The 18,131-nt window shown below is 39.4% G+C and overlaps 1 protein-coding gene across 1 annotated transcript in view; it reads left to right on the top strand.

Annotated features, from left to right (window-relative positions):
* The window catches only part of IQCM (IQ motif containing M), a 308,548-nt gene that overhangs the window by 2,609 nt on the left and 287,808 nt on the right, over positions 1 to 18,131 (top strand). Inside the window, exons 2-3 of the mRNA XM_043463691.1 lie at positions 8,972 to 9,054; positions 11,457 to 11,721. Coding sequence (XP_043319626.1) covers positions 8,972 to 9,054; positions 11,457 to 11,721 — 348 coding nt within the window. The remainder of the gene's footprint in view (positions 1 to 8,971; positions 9,055 to 11,456; positions 11,722 to 18,131) is intronic.

The raw sequence follows: 18,131 nt of genomic DNA on the forward strand, positions 1-18,131 counted from the left end.
TGTAGAGTCTTCTCTTGTGTTGTTGGAAGAGGGTGTTTGCTATGACCAGTGTGTTCTCTTGGCAAAACTCTATTAGCCTTTGCCCTGCTTCATTCCGTACTCCAAGGCCAAATTTGCGTGTTACTCCAGGTGTTTCTTGACTTCCTATTTTTGCGTTCCAGTTCCCTATAATGAAAAGGATGTCTTTTTTGGGTGTTAGTTCTAAAAGGTCTTGTAGGTCTTCATAGAACCATTCAACTTCAGCTTCTTCAGCGTTACTGGTTGGGGCATAGGCTTGGATTACTGTGATATTGAATGGTTTGCCTTGGAAACAAACAGAGATCATTCTGTTGTTTTTGAGATTGCATCCAAGTACCGCATTTCGGACTGTTTTGTTGACCATGATGGCTACTCCATTTCTTCTAAGGGATTCCTGCCCACAGTAGTAGATATAATGGTCATCTGAGTTAAATTCACCCATTCCAGTCCATTTTAGTTTGCTGATTCCTAGAATGTTGACATTCACTCTTGCCATCTCCTGTTTGATCACTTCCGATTTGCCTTGATTCAGGACCTAACATTCCAGGTTCCTATGCAATATTGCTCTTTACAACATCGGACCTTGCTTCTATCACCAGTCCCATCCACAACTGGGTATTGTTTTTGCTTTGGCTCCATCCTTTCATTCTTTTTGGAGTTATTTCTCCACTGATCTCCAGTGGCATATTGGGCAGCTGGGGAGTTCCTCTTTCAGTGTCCTATCATTTTGCCTTTTCATACTGTTCATGGGGTTCTCAAGGCAAGAACACTGAAGTGGTTTGCCATTCCCTTCTCCAGTGGACCACATTCTGTCAGACTTCTCCACCATGACCTGACCATCTTGGGTGGCCCCATACGGCATGGCTTAGTTTCATTGAGTTAGACAAGACTGTGGTCTGTGTGACAAGATTGGCTAGTTTTCTGTGATTATGGTTTCAGTGTTTCTGCCCTTTGATGCCTTCTTGCAACACCTACCGTCTTACTTGGATTTCTCTTACCTTGGGCATGGGGTATCTCTTCATGGCTGCTCCAGCAAAGCACAGCCGCTGCTCCTTACCTTAGACGAGGAGTATTTCCTCATGGCTGCCCCTCCTGAACTTAAACATGAAGTAGCTCCTCTCAGCCCTCCTGCGCCTGTGCAGCTGCAAGTGGTTGTCTGAGGAGGCTTTACAAATAGCTGTGAAAAGAAGAGTAGTGAAAGGCAAAGGAGAAAAGGAAAGATATACCCATTTGAATGGGTTCCAAAGTTCAGAGTTCCAAAGAATAGTAAGGAGAGATAAGAAAGTCTTCCTCAGCGATCAATGCAAAGAAGTAGAGGAAAACAACAGAATGGGAAAGACTAGAGATCTCTTCAAGAAAATTAAGAGATACTAAGGGAACATTTCATGCAAAGATGGGTTCAATAAAGGACAGAAATGGTATGGACCTAACAGAAGCAGAAGATATTAAGAAGAGGTGGCAAGAATACACAGAAAAACTGTGTATTAGTGGAGGTGATGAATTCCAGTTGAGCTATTTCAAATCCTGAAAAATGATGCAGTGAAAGTGCTGCACTCAATATGCCAGCAAATTTGGAAAACTCAGCAGTGGCCACAGGACTGGAAAAGGTCAGGCTTCATTCGAATCCCAAAGAAAGGCAATCCCAAAGAATGCTCAAACTATCGCACAGTTGCACTCATCTCACACACTAGTAAAGTAATGCTCAAAATTCTCCAAGCCAGGCATCAGCAATAAATGAACGGTGAGCTTCCAGATGTTCAAGCTGGTTTTAGAAAAGGCAGAGAAACCAGAGATCAAATTGCCAACATCCACTGGATCATCAAAAGAGCAAGAGACTTCCAGAAAAACATCTGTTTCTGCTTTATTGACTATGACAAAGTCTTTGACTGTGTGGATCACAATAAACTGTGGCAAATTCTGAAAGAGATAGGAATACCAGACCACCTGACCCACCTCTTGAGAAACCTATATGCAGGTCAGAAAGCAACAGTTAGAACTGAACATGGAACAACAGACTGGTTCCAAATAGGAAAAGGAGTACGTCAAGACTGTATATTGTCACCCTGCTTATTTAACTTATATGCAGAGTACATCATGAGAAATGCTGGGCTGGAAGAAGCACAAGCTGGAATCAAGATTACCGGGAGAAATATCAATAACCTCAGATATGCAGATGACACCACCCTTATGGCAGAAAGTGAAGAGGAACTAAAAAGCCTCTTGTGAAAGTGAAAGAGGAGAGTGAAAAAAGTTGGCTTAAAGCTCACATTCAGAAAACTAAGATCATGGCATCTGGTTCCATCACTTCATGGGAAATAGATGGGAAACACAGTGTCAGACTTTATTTTTTTTGGCTCCCAAAATCACTGCAGATGGTGATTGCAGCCATGAAATTAAAAGACGCTTACTCCTTGGAAGGAAAGTTATGACCAACCTAGATAGCATATTAAAAAGCAGAGACATTACTTTGCCAACAAAGGGTCCATCAGTCAAGGCTAATGGTTTTTCCAGTGGTCATGTATGGATGTGAGGCTGGACTATAAAGAAGCTGAGCACCGAAAAATTGATGCTTTTGAACTGTGGTGTTGGAGAAGACTCTTGAGAGTCCCTTGGACTGCAAGGAGATCCAACCAGCCCATCCTAAAGGAGATCAGTCCTGGGTGTTCATTGGAAGGACTGATATTGAAGCTGAAACTCCAATACTTTGGCCATCTCATGTGAAGAGTTGACTCATTGGAAAAGACCCTGATGGTGGGAGGGATTGAGGGCATGAGGAGAAGGGGATGACAGAGGATGAGATGGCTGGATGGCATAACCGACTCGATGGATGTGAGTTTGAGTAAACTCTGGGATTTGGTAATGGACAGGGAGGCCTGGCGTGCTGCGATTCATGGGGTGGCAAAGAGTCGGCCACCACTGAGTGACTGTACTGAACTGAACTGAGACTGTAGCCCTCCAGGCTCCTCTTTCCATGGGCTCTCCAGGCAGGAATACTGGAGTGGGTTGCTATTTCCTTCTCCATCATTGAATGTGTTAGTGCTTTTTTGTTTTTGTTCAGTCGCTGAGTCGTGTCTGAGTCTTTGCGACCCCATAGTCTGCAGCATGCCAGGCTTCCCTGTCCTTCATCATTTCCCGTAGTTTGCTCAAACTCATGTCCATTCAGTCGGTGATTGCATCCAACCATCTCGTCTTCTGTCACCCTCTTCTCTTGCCCTCAGTCTTTCCCAGCATCGGGGTCTTTTCCAATGAGTCAGCTCTTTGCATCAGGTGGTCAAAGTATTGGAGCTTCAGCACCAGTGCTTCCAATGAATATTCAAGGTTGATTTCCTTTGGATTGACTGGTTTGGTCTCCTTGCTGTCCCTTGAAAGATTCTCGAATCTTCACTAGCACCACAGTCTGAAAGCATCAATTCTTTGGCATTCACCCTTCTTTCTTTGCTTCCTTTTTGCTTTTTTAACACCTGTGAAATCATGCACAGGCGTTCAGACACTGACTCTGACTACGTAAGCATGGCGGGGCTTAGCTATATGGCCATATGTCTTTGTGCAGGCAACCTTCTTAGTAATCTGTTGTGAAGTCTCTAAAGAATGCATCCTGTTTGTAGAAAATAATGGGAATCCTGTTATTAAGGGCAGCTATTTTGTTATGATTATAAGAAACACATGTTTGTTTGTCCCCAGGTGTTTCTGGATGCAGGAAACACTTGCTTAATGATTACAATCAAGAGATGGCCAGTGGCTCATTCCCTGTCATAGTTTCCATAATTAGATCTTCTTCCGGTGTCTTCACTTCAGAGATTAACTAGAGCAACTGTTCAGATTCTATAAAGCATTGAGAGAAATCTGAAGTTCTGTGAACTATTAATCACAATAACATTAAACTGGTGATATATGAAGAGTGAGTTTAAAAAATATAAAATAAGTGTAAGAAAATATTTTAGGCTAGTGAAATCTCTTGGCATTAGAGATTCATTTTCTTTCTTTATGGTGATATTAATATTTACACTCATGTTTTAGATCAGTTTAATATGACTATTTCAACCTCTTCATGAACTTTATCATAAAATATTTGTTATTGCTTATAATGACTTTTTATTGCATTTTGGGGATTTAGTAACTTGAAATCAAAGTATGAAGAGATTTCATTATTTGCAAACCTATTCATGAATTAGTTTTGGATGAAAAGAACTATAATAAAACCAGATTTTTTCAAACTAATTTAGAAAGTTGAAATTTATCTTTGTGCTATTGAAGTAATGAGGATTGATTAATTAAATTAATTATTTAAACACTGTTGGGTAAAATTTAGCCCAATGATAGTAAATGATACAACTATAACTACAGTAATAATAATTGATCACATTTGAAAGTTTATTATGTGTCAGGCCCTGTGCAAAATGCTTTGTAACCCAGTCCAATGTAATCTCCAAAACAATTCTGTGCAATATGTATTGTTATTATTATCTCTGTTTCACAAATGAGAAAATGAAGGTTTAAGGACAATAAAATATAGTTCATGAACAAATTGAAATTCAGAGCAAAATAGTAAACTCAGGAATGAGAGCTCTTAAAAATCATTTTATATGCTGTGGATATGTATTTGCAAATAGAGCTTTAATGACAGACTTTTTTTTTAACAGAGAGGGAGGAGACCTTGACAGCTCCCTTTTAATAATTGAAGTTATAATGTACACTTGAACTTATAAAAGCTGCATGCTTACATACTTATCCCATTGTGAACAAAGAAACAAAAGCCTCAAAGATTATTAACTGGATGAATTCTTAACATCAAAGTTGTTTAATTTCTTGCAACTTTAGATTCATTTGTTGAACATATACTTATCCTTGAATATTATAAAAATAAAGAACACACTACCTTTGCCTTTTCTGAGGCCTTGAGATATGACTTGTCTTGTGATGCCTTCAATATTTAACTCTTTGTTTCAAAGGCTACTTTTTAGTAATGTGAGAAGATTATAACAGTTGCCTCAGGACCTTAGATGACAGTGAGGGCCCAGGACTGCTCATTTGGAGTCAAGGTGCCAATATCTCCGGTAGGACCATCTCTAGATCTGTGTGAAGTCATTCTCGTCTGGTGGTGGCTGCCCTTCTCTACCCCTTTAGGAAAATGCCAGGCCTTGTTCTGATGGTGAATACTGAACACACTGGTCAACAGAAAGCCCAGCGAGGAGCAAAATGCTGCCTTGGGAATTTAAGTTCCTCTGTCAAAGGCTAAATTTTAGTCATGAAAGGGAAAACAGAATGGCTCTCTCAGCACATTACAAGAGGGGCAAAATGATTGCTGGCTTGAAATGAAAGTGTCTTAATCTGTCCAGGATGCTGTAGCAAAATATCATAATGTGGGTGGTTTATAAATAATAAAAATTTATTTCTCATGGTTCTGGAGGGTGGGAAGCCCACGATCATGGCATCAGCAGATTTGAGGTTTGGTGAAGGCCTGCCCCCTCATTAATGGATGTCTTCTCACCATAACACTCACATGGTGGAAGGGGGATATCTAGCTCTCTGGGCTTCTTTTATAAGGGCACTGATCTCACTCATGAGGCTCCACTGTCATGGCCTAATCACTTATCAAAAGCCCCACCTCCTAATATGATCACATTGGGCATTAAGTTTCAACATATCAATTTTGGGTGGATGTATATATTCAGTTTTATCAGAAAATGTCAATGAAATGTGAGTACTCCACTAGGGTGACCAGCCATACCTCAAAGGAGTCTCCAGAACTCACAAGGACTGTGGGATAATTAGGAAAAGTAGCAGATGTGTTAAAAAACAAAACAAAACCCAAACCAAAAAGCAGCAAGCGGTTCTGGGGACCAGCGCCTGTGGGCTTCCAGCATGACTGACTTTAGAAGGTGTTTGGCCTCCCTGTGTCTCAGAGCTTTCCCTGAAAATGAAGATGAGGTCATCTCTAAGGTCTTATGTGGAATGAAAATGCAATGACTTTTATGAATATACATTTTCACCAAAAACTAATGACTTAATCATTTTACATGTTAATAAATGAATATTGTTTGTCATGTGTGACACATGACAATATTGTAATTATAAGTAGTTGTAGGGGAGTTTTGATTAGTCAGAGGAAGGAAATTAAAGGAGGAAAGGTTGTCTTGAGAAAAAAAAGAGGACAGTTTGTGGAGTCACAGCTTGGAACAGATCACTGCTTTTGATGGAACCAAGTGGTCTGGTTAGAAACCCCTTCAAAATAAATTTCAGTTGAAACTTGGTGTAAGAGGCAATTTTAATTCCTTAACTCCTATCTCTTCTATGTGAGGATGGTGCGTCCTATGACTTTGAATGGTGACATTTATATGAACCATTTTGTGATTTACATGTGACTTTGTGTTCCAATTTATTCGAAGAGGATGTGCACTTCTTCACAAGTGTGTGCATGAAGTCTTGACAACTACTTTTGCAGAGAAGAAAAAAAATCCATCAATCATTGTCCTTAGAAATATGTAGGTAGCCCTGAATGTGAGCAGATACAGTGGCAAATGTGGGAGCACAGGGAGGTTCAAATTTGGCAATGGCTTTACATACTTTCCATGGGTAAGAAAAGATGGAGGGGAGAAGATAGTGAGCAAGGGGAGATGCCTTTCTGGAATAACTGCAGAGTGACAGCCTCGTCCCAGTAGTGGGATATCTTAGTAGATGCTTTCTCTTCTAACCCAGCACTGTTTAGGTGGGTTAAGAGTCTAGCTGTTCCTCCCATTCACTGCTTGGATCTCCCTCCTCAGGATATCACTGCCGCAAAGTAACAGTGGCCAGTGGCCCACGAGTCTGCATGGTGAAAAACAAGGGGAAATTTTGTGAAGGAATAAAGAGTTTACTCCAATGTTTCATTATGAAATTTTCAAACATATAGCAAGCTTGAAAGAATTTTAAATCAATACCCATAGGCCTATAACCCAGTGCTCACCATTCATATTTTATGTTATTTGATTTATCACATATTTATCTATCAAGTAACATACATAGCCTTAGTCAGAATTCAATATTTTTAAATAGTTTTCTTTTAATGTAAAATATACAACAATGAAAAGCAGAGATCTTAATATATATTCATTGAGTTATGATAATGTACCTGTGTAATCTACTGTGTATCAAGATATAGAACATTGTCATCTCCCTGGAAATTTCCTTCGTGTGCCTTCTCAGTGAGTCTTGAAGATCACTGTTCTGTTTTTCTCCTGTATATTAGCTATACTTCCACTAGAACTTTATTTAAATAGAACCATATAGTATTTGCTTTTTTGACATAATGTTTTTGCTTATATAACATAATGATTTTGAGATTCATTCATGTTGTGATGTCTGTCAGTAGTTTGATCCTTTTTTGTTGCTTAGTAGTATTTCATTGTATGATATACCAGTTAGTCTGCTGTTCTCTTGTTGATCCCCGTCTGGCTATTTCCAATTTGAGTCTATTATGACTATAGCTGCTATGAGCATTCTTGTACAAGTCTTTTGTAAATATATGTTTCATTCTCTGGAAAATACCTAGGAGTGGGATTTCTCAGTCGCAGGGAAGGTGTACATTAGGTTTTATAAGAAACAGCCATAGCTTTTCCAAACTATTTATCCTATTTTGTATTTCCACTGATGACACATGAGGTTCCAGTAGGTCCACTGCCTCATCAACATTGGCTGTTACCAGTCTTTTTAATTTTAGCCATACTGGTGAGCATGTGGTAGTATCTGTTATGGTCTCAATGTTTGTGTTCCCCTAAAATTCATGTTGAAATCCTAATGCACAATGTGCTGTTGGTATTAGGGGTTGAGGTCTTTGGTGGGAGGTGATTAGGTCATGATGAGTGCTTATATAAAAGAGGCCCTGGAGACCTTCCTACTCCCTTCTACCACGTAAGGATACGAGTAGATGTCTGACCGGGAACAGGGCCCTTCCCTGACCATGCTGCCATCCTGATCTTGGACTTCCAGCCTCCATAATGGAGAGAAATAAATTTCTGTTGTTTACAAGCTACCCAGTCTTTGATACTTTGTTGTATCAGCCCACACAGACTAAGATAGTATCTTATTATGGTTTTGATCTGCATGAAGATGGCATTTCAAAATGCTTAAAATTTGAGTAGGTGAAAAGAAGAGAGAAAATCTTGATCCTAAGGTTACTTAAAGGAGGTATATAGTTAAAGAAATGGGGAGCATACTGGAAAGACTGAAAAGCTGATTTAATAAGTAATATATTGAAATTTTGCTGTGTCCAGGGTAAGAGAAGAAAGCCAAAAAACACTCATAAACATCAAAATCAGCTAATAGTAAAGGAAATATATAAGGATGAAATCTTAGACAAGACTAAGTTAAGATGATATATTTTATGTACATGCTATAGAATTCTGTACATAGCTCTGGGTAAAATGAATAAGAATCTTAGGAAAATAGTTATCATTATAATGCTACCGACCTGTAGGTACATGTATTTTTTATTTCAGTGCTATTTCTACTAAATTAACTTAAACTTTTGAGTTTTATTTTGCAGTTATAATGTTATCAAGTTATAAGGTAAATACTCTTGAAGAAATGTACAGTCATATTAATTAGTTATCAGGTATAGAAACTAGGACAGACTTACTAATAATTTTCGTATTCAAATCATTTGTGTCTTCTATATTTAAAAGCTTTCAGAGCTAAAAGAGATTTCAGTTCTGTGTGTTTTATTTGGTCTCCCTGGACTTAGGATAATCTAACATTCTGACCATGGTAAGCTAATTTAGGTAAAGTATTACATTAAAGGAACATTACATTAACTTTTTTTGCATTCTCTTATAACATCCACTTATATAATTCACATTTATAATATCCTGCAAGATTCATAACTTTCTAAATTTCAGTTTCATAGTTTTGCCATTTTTGGTTAGAAAGTACATTAATTACATTAAAAAAGTAAACCATTTCTCTGTTTCTATTTCAGATTCTATATTAGAGATTCCCAAGCAAGATTTTTTTCAAGAAGCAAAAACTCTCATTGCTCAACATTATAAGAAAATAAATGAGGTTAGTGTTTTGAACTTAACTAACATCGTATTTTTCAGGAAACTAATAACAGTTTTTGTATACTACAACAATTGTTCCAAATGATTACATGATCCCTAGTAGATTTTGAACAGAAGGGAAAATGAAATCCTTACTAGCTGTAAAAATTGATTTCAGATTGCCTTTAAAAATAAAAGATTTTTGAGCTCTACAGGTTATTTAATTACATATTTGTTCAGTTTGTACATTTAACTTAATTATTAATGTTTTCTGTTGTTGAATTACAGTGGAAGTTTTTGGATTAAATATCTCAAGATCCCGCTTTAAACACAGTTAGATGAGGCTAAACTAGAAAACGCACTGTGAGATGCAGCCCTCCTGCGCCGCCAGCATGCACACTCACCTGTATCTTCTCCCACGCCACTTTGTGTTAGGGCTGTGTGCCAGTCTGGTTGTACCTTGAGGGCAGTAGCTGTCTTTTCTGAATGTTGCATCCCTAGCAGCGAGCCTTGTGCCTGGCTCAATAAGTAATTGCTTAATGGCATAGACTGGCGGGAAGGGATGAAAGGGAAAGGGGTAGCAAAGAGATAGGAGACGAGGGCACAGGATGAAGTTTTGGAGGAGAGCACGCAGAGGGGAGATGGGGACTTTGGGGAGCAGCGGCTGCGGTGACAGATGGCCCTTTGGGGAGACAGGTGAGAGAAGGAGATCTTAGGATGGTTTCCTGTGTGCCACACTGCTCTCTCTTTTGAATATTAAAAAAAAAACAAACCATACTTTTAAATAAAGATTTTAACTTTTTCCATGTTTCCTGTTGAGGGGGAGGAGGATTATATTTTATTTTAAATTGAGCTTCTGCTGTATGATGGAGAGAGTCAGCTCTATGTATACATATATCCCCTCCTTCTTGAGCTTCTCCATCCCACCCCCACTTTGGTCACCATGGAGCTCCAGGCTGAGCCCCTGTGCTACAGAGCACGTTCTGACCAGCTATCTGTTTCACACAAGGCAGCGCACACACATCAGTCCTAATCTCCCAACTTATTCCTCCTCATCTACGCTGCATCCACCTATCCGTTCTGTACTTCTAGGGTACTCCTGTCCTGAAAATACGTTCATCTGTACCATTTCCCTAGATGACACGTTTATGCATTATATATTTTTCTCTTTCTGACTTACTTTTCTCTGTATGGCAGATTCTAGTTCCATCCATGTCTCTATAAATGACCCAATTATGTTCCTTTTATGACTAAGTAATATTGCATTGTATATATGTATCACATCTTTATCCATTCATCTATCAATGGACATTTAGGTTGCTACCATATGACCTAGCAACTCCACTACAGAGCATATACCCCAAGAAAACCATAATTCCAAAGGACACATGGACCCCCAATGTTCGTTGCAGCATCATTTAAAATAGCCAGTACATGAAGGGTTATAATTTTTACACGTGCTTGTTTTGAATGGTCCTATAGGCTGAGACTGACCATAGGTGGTTTTAATCTTGTAATCAGCATTGTTAACATTGCTTACTAATTTTTGCCCCGAATCAATTAGAAGTACTTATAAATTGTATGGATTTCAGTAGTAGGCATGTGAGATGAAAAGTTTATACTCTTCAGAGTTAGATAGCTGTGCCTTAGAATCTTCACCTACTTTTAGAATTTTATCTGATAATAACAGGACAAGATCTGGTTGCTTGGTAAAATGTAATACCAGTGTACTGAAACCTCCTTATTGGCATTTTGAGTTGGCATCTGTTTACTTTGTCTAAACCTTTTCTTGTAGGGAGAAGAAGAGCTGTAGCTCTATCTATGGGCTAGAGAATTACTAGACTAGAACAATTAGTTTGGATAACTGCCTATCAGAGGCCTGGGACTATATTATTTTCTATTGCTCAAGGTAGTCAAAATTAATAAGCAATTAAGTGATTGGAAGGATCTAAAATACATATCCAATTAGTAATATGCTTTCTTTGAGAACCTATCTCCATGTATAAGCAATTATTTCTGATTCAACAGAGAATTTTGAGGATGTTACCATTTTTTTTTTGACATTTGAAGATTCTCCAAAAATGGTTGAAAATGAATTCTTATTTGTCTATTTGAAAACTTCTATTTTAAAATTGACCTTAAAGCTGTATTAGAAAACATCACATTTGAGGAAAGCATCACTATTTTAAAATTTATATATATATTTTAAGTTGAATATAACACTTATGCTTGTAAGGGCTTTTAGAGAACTATGAGAGATAACATCTACTTTCTCTGACTCTTGTCATGTGCTTTAAGTAAATGTCTTATACAGTAAAGTACTTTGTAAAATATATTTAGTGGATATAATTTTCTTAATTTATTACCAAATTTATTACCTAGTTTTATATACTTAAATTTAATTAAATTTATTTTTGTTTATAGAGTAAAGTTCCAGGTACTTCTATAAATGTCTTCAGAAATAAACATCAGAAACCAAAATCTACCAAATTCATACCTTTGGAGATCAAAAAAAAGGAAACACTTGATGTGGTCCAAGAACTTCAGGCAGCATACAAAAGGATTTGTTTTCCCAAGGACCGTTCCAAAAGTGGACCTTCTGAGGAGCTGCCACAATGGACTGCTTTCAATGAGCCACACATTTTTAGAAAAATGAAACACAAGGAGCCTATAGATCTAGTTGTGAAAGGTAAGTTTTTTGGTGGAGCAAAGAAGTTCAGCAAGCCATCAGGCAGAATTATTTGCTTATGGTGTGCTTGTAATGAAATTTCTACATTCAAACAAAACTCCACATTTTAAATGCTAGCAGTGAAAGGCAGGGAGGCATGATTGAAAGAGCTGCTAACCTCTGGGAGCCACCAGAAGGTGAAAAGAAGGCATCCTCTTGGAAAGAGGAATGCAGAGGAGTGGAATGGGTTGGCCACTTCTTCCAGTCGACACAGTTCCTAGAGCAGGCAGAGGCTCATGGCTCTGGGGTCTGATGTTGAGCGGGGTAGCTAGGTTAGGTGAGCTATTCATGAGGATGTTACCCTAAGACCGTAAATGGAGTTTCCTTTAGGACCTATTGTGGTAAAGGTTTCTTCTTTATCAGGATTTCGGTAAAGTGGAAACTGGTGGTCTATTTAAGCAGAGTAATACTGTTTTCTGAGACTAATGTGTTTTCCTGGCCAGAATAAATGACCTCTCAAAATACATTTCTAGTTATAAACTTTCATAACTTCGTCTACGTTTCCCTCTTTTGTTATTGCTTACTATGTTATTCACTCATTTGAATTTTTTCACTCAATGAGTGCCTGCCCTGTGCCAGGCGTCAGGAGTCAGAAACACACGGCTTCAAAGGCTCAGAGAGTAGTGGTGGGACACATACTTGGGTAATTTCTTCTATGCATTCTGACAATTGCTGTCATCCAGTTGGTGCAAGGGATTACGGAGAAACTGAGAAGTAACCAGCCAGAAGCCAGAGGGAAGATGTTTCAGACGAGATCTCATTAGAAATGGGTTTTAAGGAGAAGTTCATTAAAGGTAAGTGGGAACAGGAGAGGCCATTTGAAACAGTGGAAGAGCTAAAGGACAAAAGAAAGTGATATGTCTTGGGGAAGGAGAGATTTGGTAAGAAATGAAGTTGAGGAGATGGGTGAGACGAGGCTTTGATGCGATGACAATAGCAGACCCAGGAGTCGACCCATGTGTATTCGAGAGCCAATGATGATATCAAAGCTGGGAGATGGGGAAAGAGTGAGGTGTGACTACTTCTGTCTGTCAAGAAAAATCAAAGTGGCAGTGCAGCCTGTGGGGAGAATGGTGGCAGAGAGAGAAGAGAGGAGGCTGCCCGGAAAGAGACGGTCCGCGTGAGAGAGTGCAGGGCCTGAAGCAGGGCAGCAGTGAAGCATGAAGTGTCCAGGAGGGACTTATTGCAGTGTTTCTCAGGGTAGTATTCAGAACACTAGTCATGAGCGAGTCACCTTGACACAAGGGTTCTTTGGTTAGATAAGTTTGAAAAATGCATTTACTTCTTGGAGATTCATATTGAAGATTAATATATTGAGAGCTCTAAGAAATACTACAGGAAAGAAATCTGTTTAATGTTTTTAACCTGCCTATCACCAATTTGTTTAACCAAAGAATTCCCAAAGAAAGATACTTAGGTTTCTAGATGGGAAAACTCAACAGGTAGCATTAAGGGAATTCAGAGGGAGAAGCAGACTTAGGGCAGGTAGAGACAGGAATGGAAAAGATGATCAATTCAGTTGTAGACCTGTTCAGTAGACATGTACTGGGAGATAAACAGTTGGAAGTTGGAAATGGAGCTACTTAGAAAGAACCAGGTTAAGACTGAAGATTGATGTTGGGGATCACTGCCATACATGAACCATTGTGGGGTTCATGCATTGTTCAACCAACATTTATTTACTGTGGGAGAGATATAGAGATAAAAGATGTTACTTGCCCTCAAGAATTTCAAATTTCATTTATGTAATTTGTGTGCAGTTGGATGGAGGAGGATAAATAGGTGATTATAGTATAGTGTGACCGACTGTAATAAAAACAAGCGCTACTGTTTTGAAGTCAATTGGAAAAATACCTGATTCAGATTTAGTAAGAGGGATGGATTCCCAGGAGATTTAAAGCCTGATAAATTTTTAAGGCTGAATAAGTGTTAACTCAAGAAGGAAGAAAGGTACCATGAGAGTCAAGCATCTACATCATAATGAGTATCCGAGAAAGTGATGATAGTGTACTTGAGGGAACTAAAATAATTTTAAATAACTGATATGAGGCTTGGGGAATTCGAGAACAGCAGAACATTGAAATTTAACCTGAAAGTAATTCAGATGTTTTACAGAACAGTTGCAGTGATCACATTTGCATTTGAGAACATACCATGGCAGTGGAGGTGAGATGGGGTGAATTTTGAAGGCACAGAGACCAATGAGGAGACAGTAATTCCCATAAGCAAGGATGACTTGTATTACATTAGTGGCGCTGGGGATAGAAGTGAGGGGAGAGATTTTAGACATATTTGAGAAGTAGAGTTATCTAGGTTTGGTCAACAGTAAGGTGGAACATCAGACATAGAGAAGGGCTGTGGGATTCATGGGCTTAGTGGTACCAAGTGGCACCATGGAAACATTGAATTAAAGAGTTGGAGATGCATTCTTATGGAATGGTGAAACTGCCACCACAATAAGTTGAAATCTAAACTGTGTACATACCGAGCTCTGTAGCTCTAGGTGAAGAAGTTGGGAGGAAACAGCATTACTAAAATGTGTTGGTGGTTTTGGTTGCCTTTGGAAAGTTTTTATTATAAAAAAGAGATGAACTAAGAAGACTATTGGCTGGTTTGCAAGCAGAAATGAGAGAGCGTAGAGAGGGACCAAGAATTTGGGTCCTTGGTTTTGAGCAAATACCTACTAAGACTTACCATTGTAGCAAAAATCAGATTAATGATATGTTTTTACCAACCCAGGCCATTGTTGCAGGTAATCCAAAGGCACTATTAAGTTGAGCGACTAAAGCAGGAGGTGGAGAAGTGAAGATACAAGGGAGATTTTAAAACTATGTCTAAAAAAAGAGCTTTGAATGTGGTTATTGGTGTGCAGAATTGGAAGAAAATAGGTTAAAATATCTACCAAATATTTTAGAGAATTTTATTGCTGAAGAAACCGTGAACCTTGATTCAACTGAATATTCAAGAGTAAAATAACCTGGCTTTATCTGGAAGTGGATCACAAAAGCTATACAGTCTCCAAGGGGAATAATAGCAATACGTGGCCCAGGTGCAAGGAAAAACTTCTCAGAGTGGATCCGGGGGGCACTAAAGAAATGAACAAGGGAGTGCCTCTCAGAACAGAATCCTTGTCTGCTCAGGGGACTTCTCAGCGCCTCCCCAGCAGGATTCTATAACTTTCTTTGGCCTAATGATTGCTCCACTGCTGGATGCTGTATGCTTCTGGGGAAAGGTGGAAATAATTTATGAATTTGGTACACATTGTTACTAGACCAGAAGGAGCCACAGCTGGGCCTGATGGAGAAGATTACAAACAGCCAGAGATCCTGGGCTCTGAGCTGGATGCAGTGCTTTGGTGGAACTTTGGGTTGTCTCCTTTGTGTCCTGTCAGGGTATAAAAATGAATGGATATTTGATGTGCAGAGGGGCAGACTATGCAGAGACTGGCTAGATGCTTATTATATCCTTTTCTTCCTGAGTACTTGGCTTAAATACACTCCTCACATCCCTTGTAGTTAGGAGGAGCTATCTGATTGAGACTTGGCTCAATGGATTATAGCTGGAAGTGGTGCACATCCATAAAAATGTCTCTCTCGTGTTTGGCTCTCAACATGACACCCCACGTTTTCAAGCATAAGGGCTCTTTTTCAACATTCTAAAAACAATTGCAGTTTCATTCATGGGAGAGTGATCAAAGTGCTTTTAGTATCTGTTGATCAAAAAACTTTTGTTCGGACATGGAGTAAATATACAAAGGTTGGTGAGTGAGAAAAAATTATCATGACTTGTTCCTTCACAGGACTTGTAGTCTAGAAAAACAGATATTAATTAAGTTGTCACCTGTATTTGGATTGAGAGCATACAACACATGAATTGGACCACGTCTGGGGATCAACGAAGGTATCCTAGAGGAAATGTCATTTGAACTAAGGTATGAGAAATGGGAAGGAATTTCTCAGACAAGGAGTAATTCCTGCTTGGAGTTCTGGGTCTATATGCAATGGCCCAAGTGAGGGAAGCACAGAAGTGCTTTCACAAAAGGGCAGAAAGAGTAGGTGTGGCTGCAGTTCCGATGAGGAGCTGAAGAGAGGTCAGCTGCAGCTGTCAGAAAAGCAGAGCCTTGTTAGTGAGGCCTAGGAAATGTTCCACAACTGCTGTAGTGGGGGAGGGAGGAAGCTTGATGTGCAACTTTTGCCGGTTTCCATGTGAAAGTACTCTCACGTAGCCAATTTCAAGCTGCTGATGGGACACCACTGATCACGGGAGTTGGGATGAGATGCACGCAGTTTGCCCTCTGGAGCATTTCTGGCAAACCCTGTTCATGCAGTCTGAGCTCCTCTGGGCTCACTTCCTGTGTCTGCCCCTGCTGTGCTGAGGTTCCTGCCCCAGGCTTCCCCAGCGCCTTCCTGGCTTGAGACCCCTAAAGAATGGGCTCACCTGTCACACAGGAGGAGCTCGGAAGGGAGGGTGAGGGCCGATGGATAAACATTCCTCCTTTCTTTGCCAGGGCAGAAGGGTCTCAGTTACGTTCTGTAAAGCTTCTCAGAAGGTCCCAAATAATTAAGCACCCAGATTCTTGTTGTAGTTGTCAGCTCAAAAAAGGATTCTTACATTAGTTCTCCCTTTTTTTCCTCCCACTCACCCCTGCTTTTCATCCCTGATCCCTGAAATCACATCCTTAAAATAGTCTCTTAAAAATATTTTGGTGGCAAGTTGTCAGTACTTGTCCAAAGATTAGGGGTGGAGTGTGAGGAAAAGAAAAATAAAGGAAGGGTGATTCCTAGGCTTTAGGCCTGATGAACTGAAAGATAAGAATCACCATTTTCTGAGATCGGGGAGAGAGAGAGATGTAGTTTTGGAATAGGCAGAAACCCAGAGTTGAGATTTAGGCACATTATGTTGAGGTTCTTAGTGTACATGTATATAAATGAAAATGACCAATAGACTAGACTACTGTACTCCAGACTACTGTCTAATAGGTAGTCTGTTATGTAATTGTGGGTGCATAAGAAAGATTGGAGTCATTAACATGGAGATCTATGTCCAATAGAAATGTAATAAGAGCTACAAAAGTTGTAATTGAAAATTTCCTAGTGGCCACATTAAAAAGTAAAAAAGAAGCAGGTAAAACTAATTTTAATAATAGATTTATTTAACCTAATATATCAAAATGTGATCATTTAATAGTTAGCATAAAAATTATTAAGGAGATATTTTACTATTTTTTTTACCCCAAGTCTCCCAGATCCAGTGTGTGTTACAGAAATTGGATTAACCACATTTTAGGTACTCAATAGCTACAGATGATGAGTGGCTCCTGCATTGGACAGTAGAGGTATAGATTTTATTTATAATCATAGACTTAGAGACATCATCTAAAAGGTAAATGCAGGTAGAGAAAAAAAATCCAAGGACTAAGGCCTGGCAGTTTCCAGTATTTAGAGAGCAGGAAAAGGGGTACCCAGCAAAGAAGTAGAAATGAACAGCTAGGAGGGAGGTCAGGAGAGTGTGAAATATGTTACTCATGGTTCAGTCAGGGAGGAGGAAGGCTTAGACAGGAGGAACAAAGGAAGACAAGTTCTCAGGGTCTCTTAGAGAAGGTGGGTAATCCTTCCTTATGATGGTCTGTCTCTTTTGGGGGATTGTCCTTTTCAGTTATTGTTTGGTTGTTCAGTTGTGTCCAGTTCTTTGCGACCCCAAGAACAGCAGCATGCCAGGCTTCCCTGTCCTTCACTATCTGCCGGCGTTGAATCGGTGATGCCATCCAACCATCTTATCCTCTGCTGTCCCCTTCTCCTCTGGCCCTCAATCTTTCCCAGCATCAGCATCTTTTCCAGTGAGTCAGCTCTTCATATCAGGTGGCCAGAGTGTTGAAACTTCAGCTTCAGCATCAGTCCTTCCAATGAATATTCAGGGTTGATTTCTTTTAGGATTGACTGGATGTCATCACGAGGTCAAGGTTTTGGGGGATGGAGAGTGTGAGAAAGAAGTGAAGGAGGACACTGGTCCTCCTGACAACCTATTATAGGCTGTGGTGAAATCAGAGACATTTTACTAGGAAAATCTGCATGTGTCCTACCATACAGCTGTGAAGTGCTGATCTCAGAGTTTATATTCGAATTAAAATTGCAATCTATTTCTCCAGGTTCTTATCTCAAAAATGTATATTAAGTCTGTAACTTGGATCTATTTTTTAAACACATTCCCAATATTCACTTCGGTGTGAATGGATGCATGATTGAAGATAGCAGTCACATTAATTCTAGAACTTGATTAAAGTTTGTGAGATTAGAAAGAAAAGTGAGTCCTGTGTGTGGTGTCTATGTGCCTTTCACTCATGCTGCACTGAAAAATTCAGTTGTGTTACCTTC

This window comes from Cervus canadensis, chromosome 1 (assembly GCF_019320065.1).
Source record: "Cervus canadensis isolate Bull #8, Minnesota chromosome 1, ASM1932006v1, whole genome shotgun sequence".
Classification (NCBI taxonomy): domain Eukaryota; kingdom Metazoa; phylum Chordata; class Mammalia; order Artiodactyla; family Cervidae; genus Cervus; species Cervus canadensis.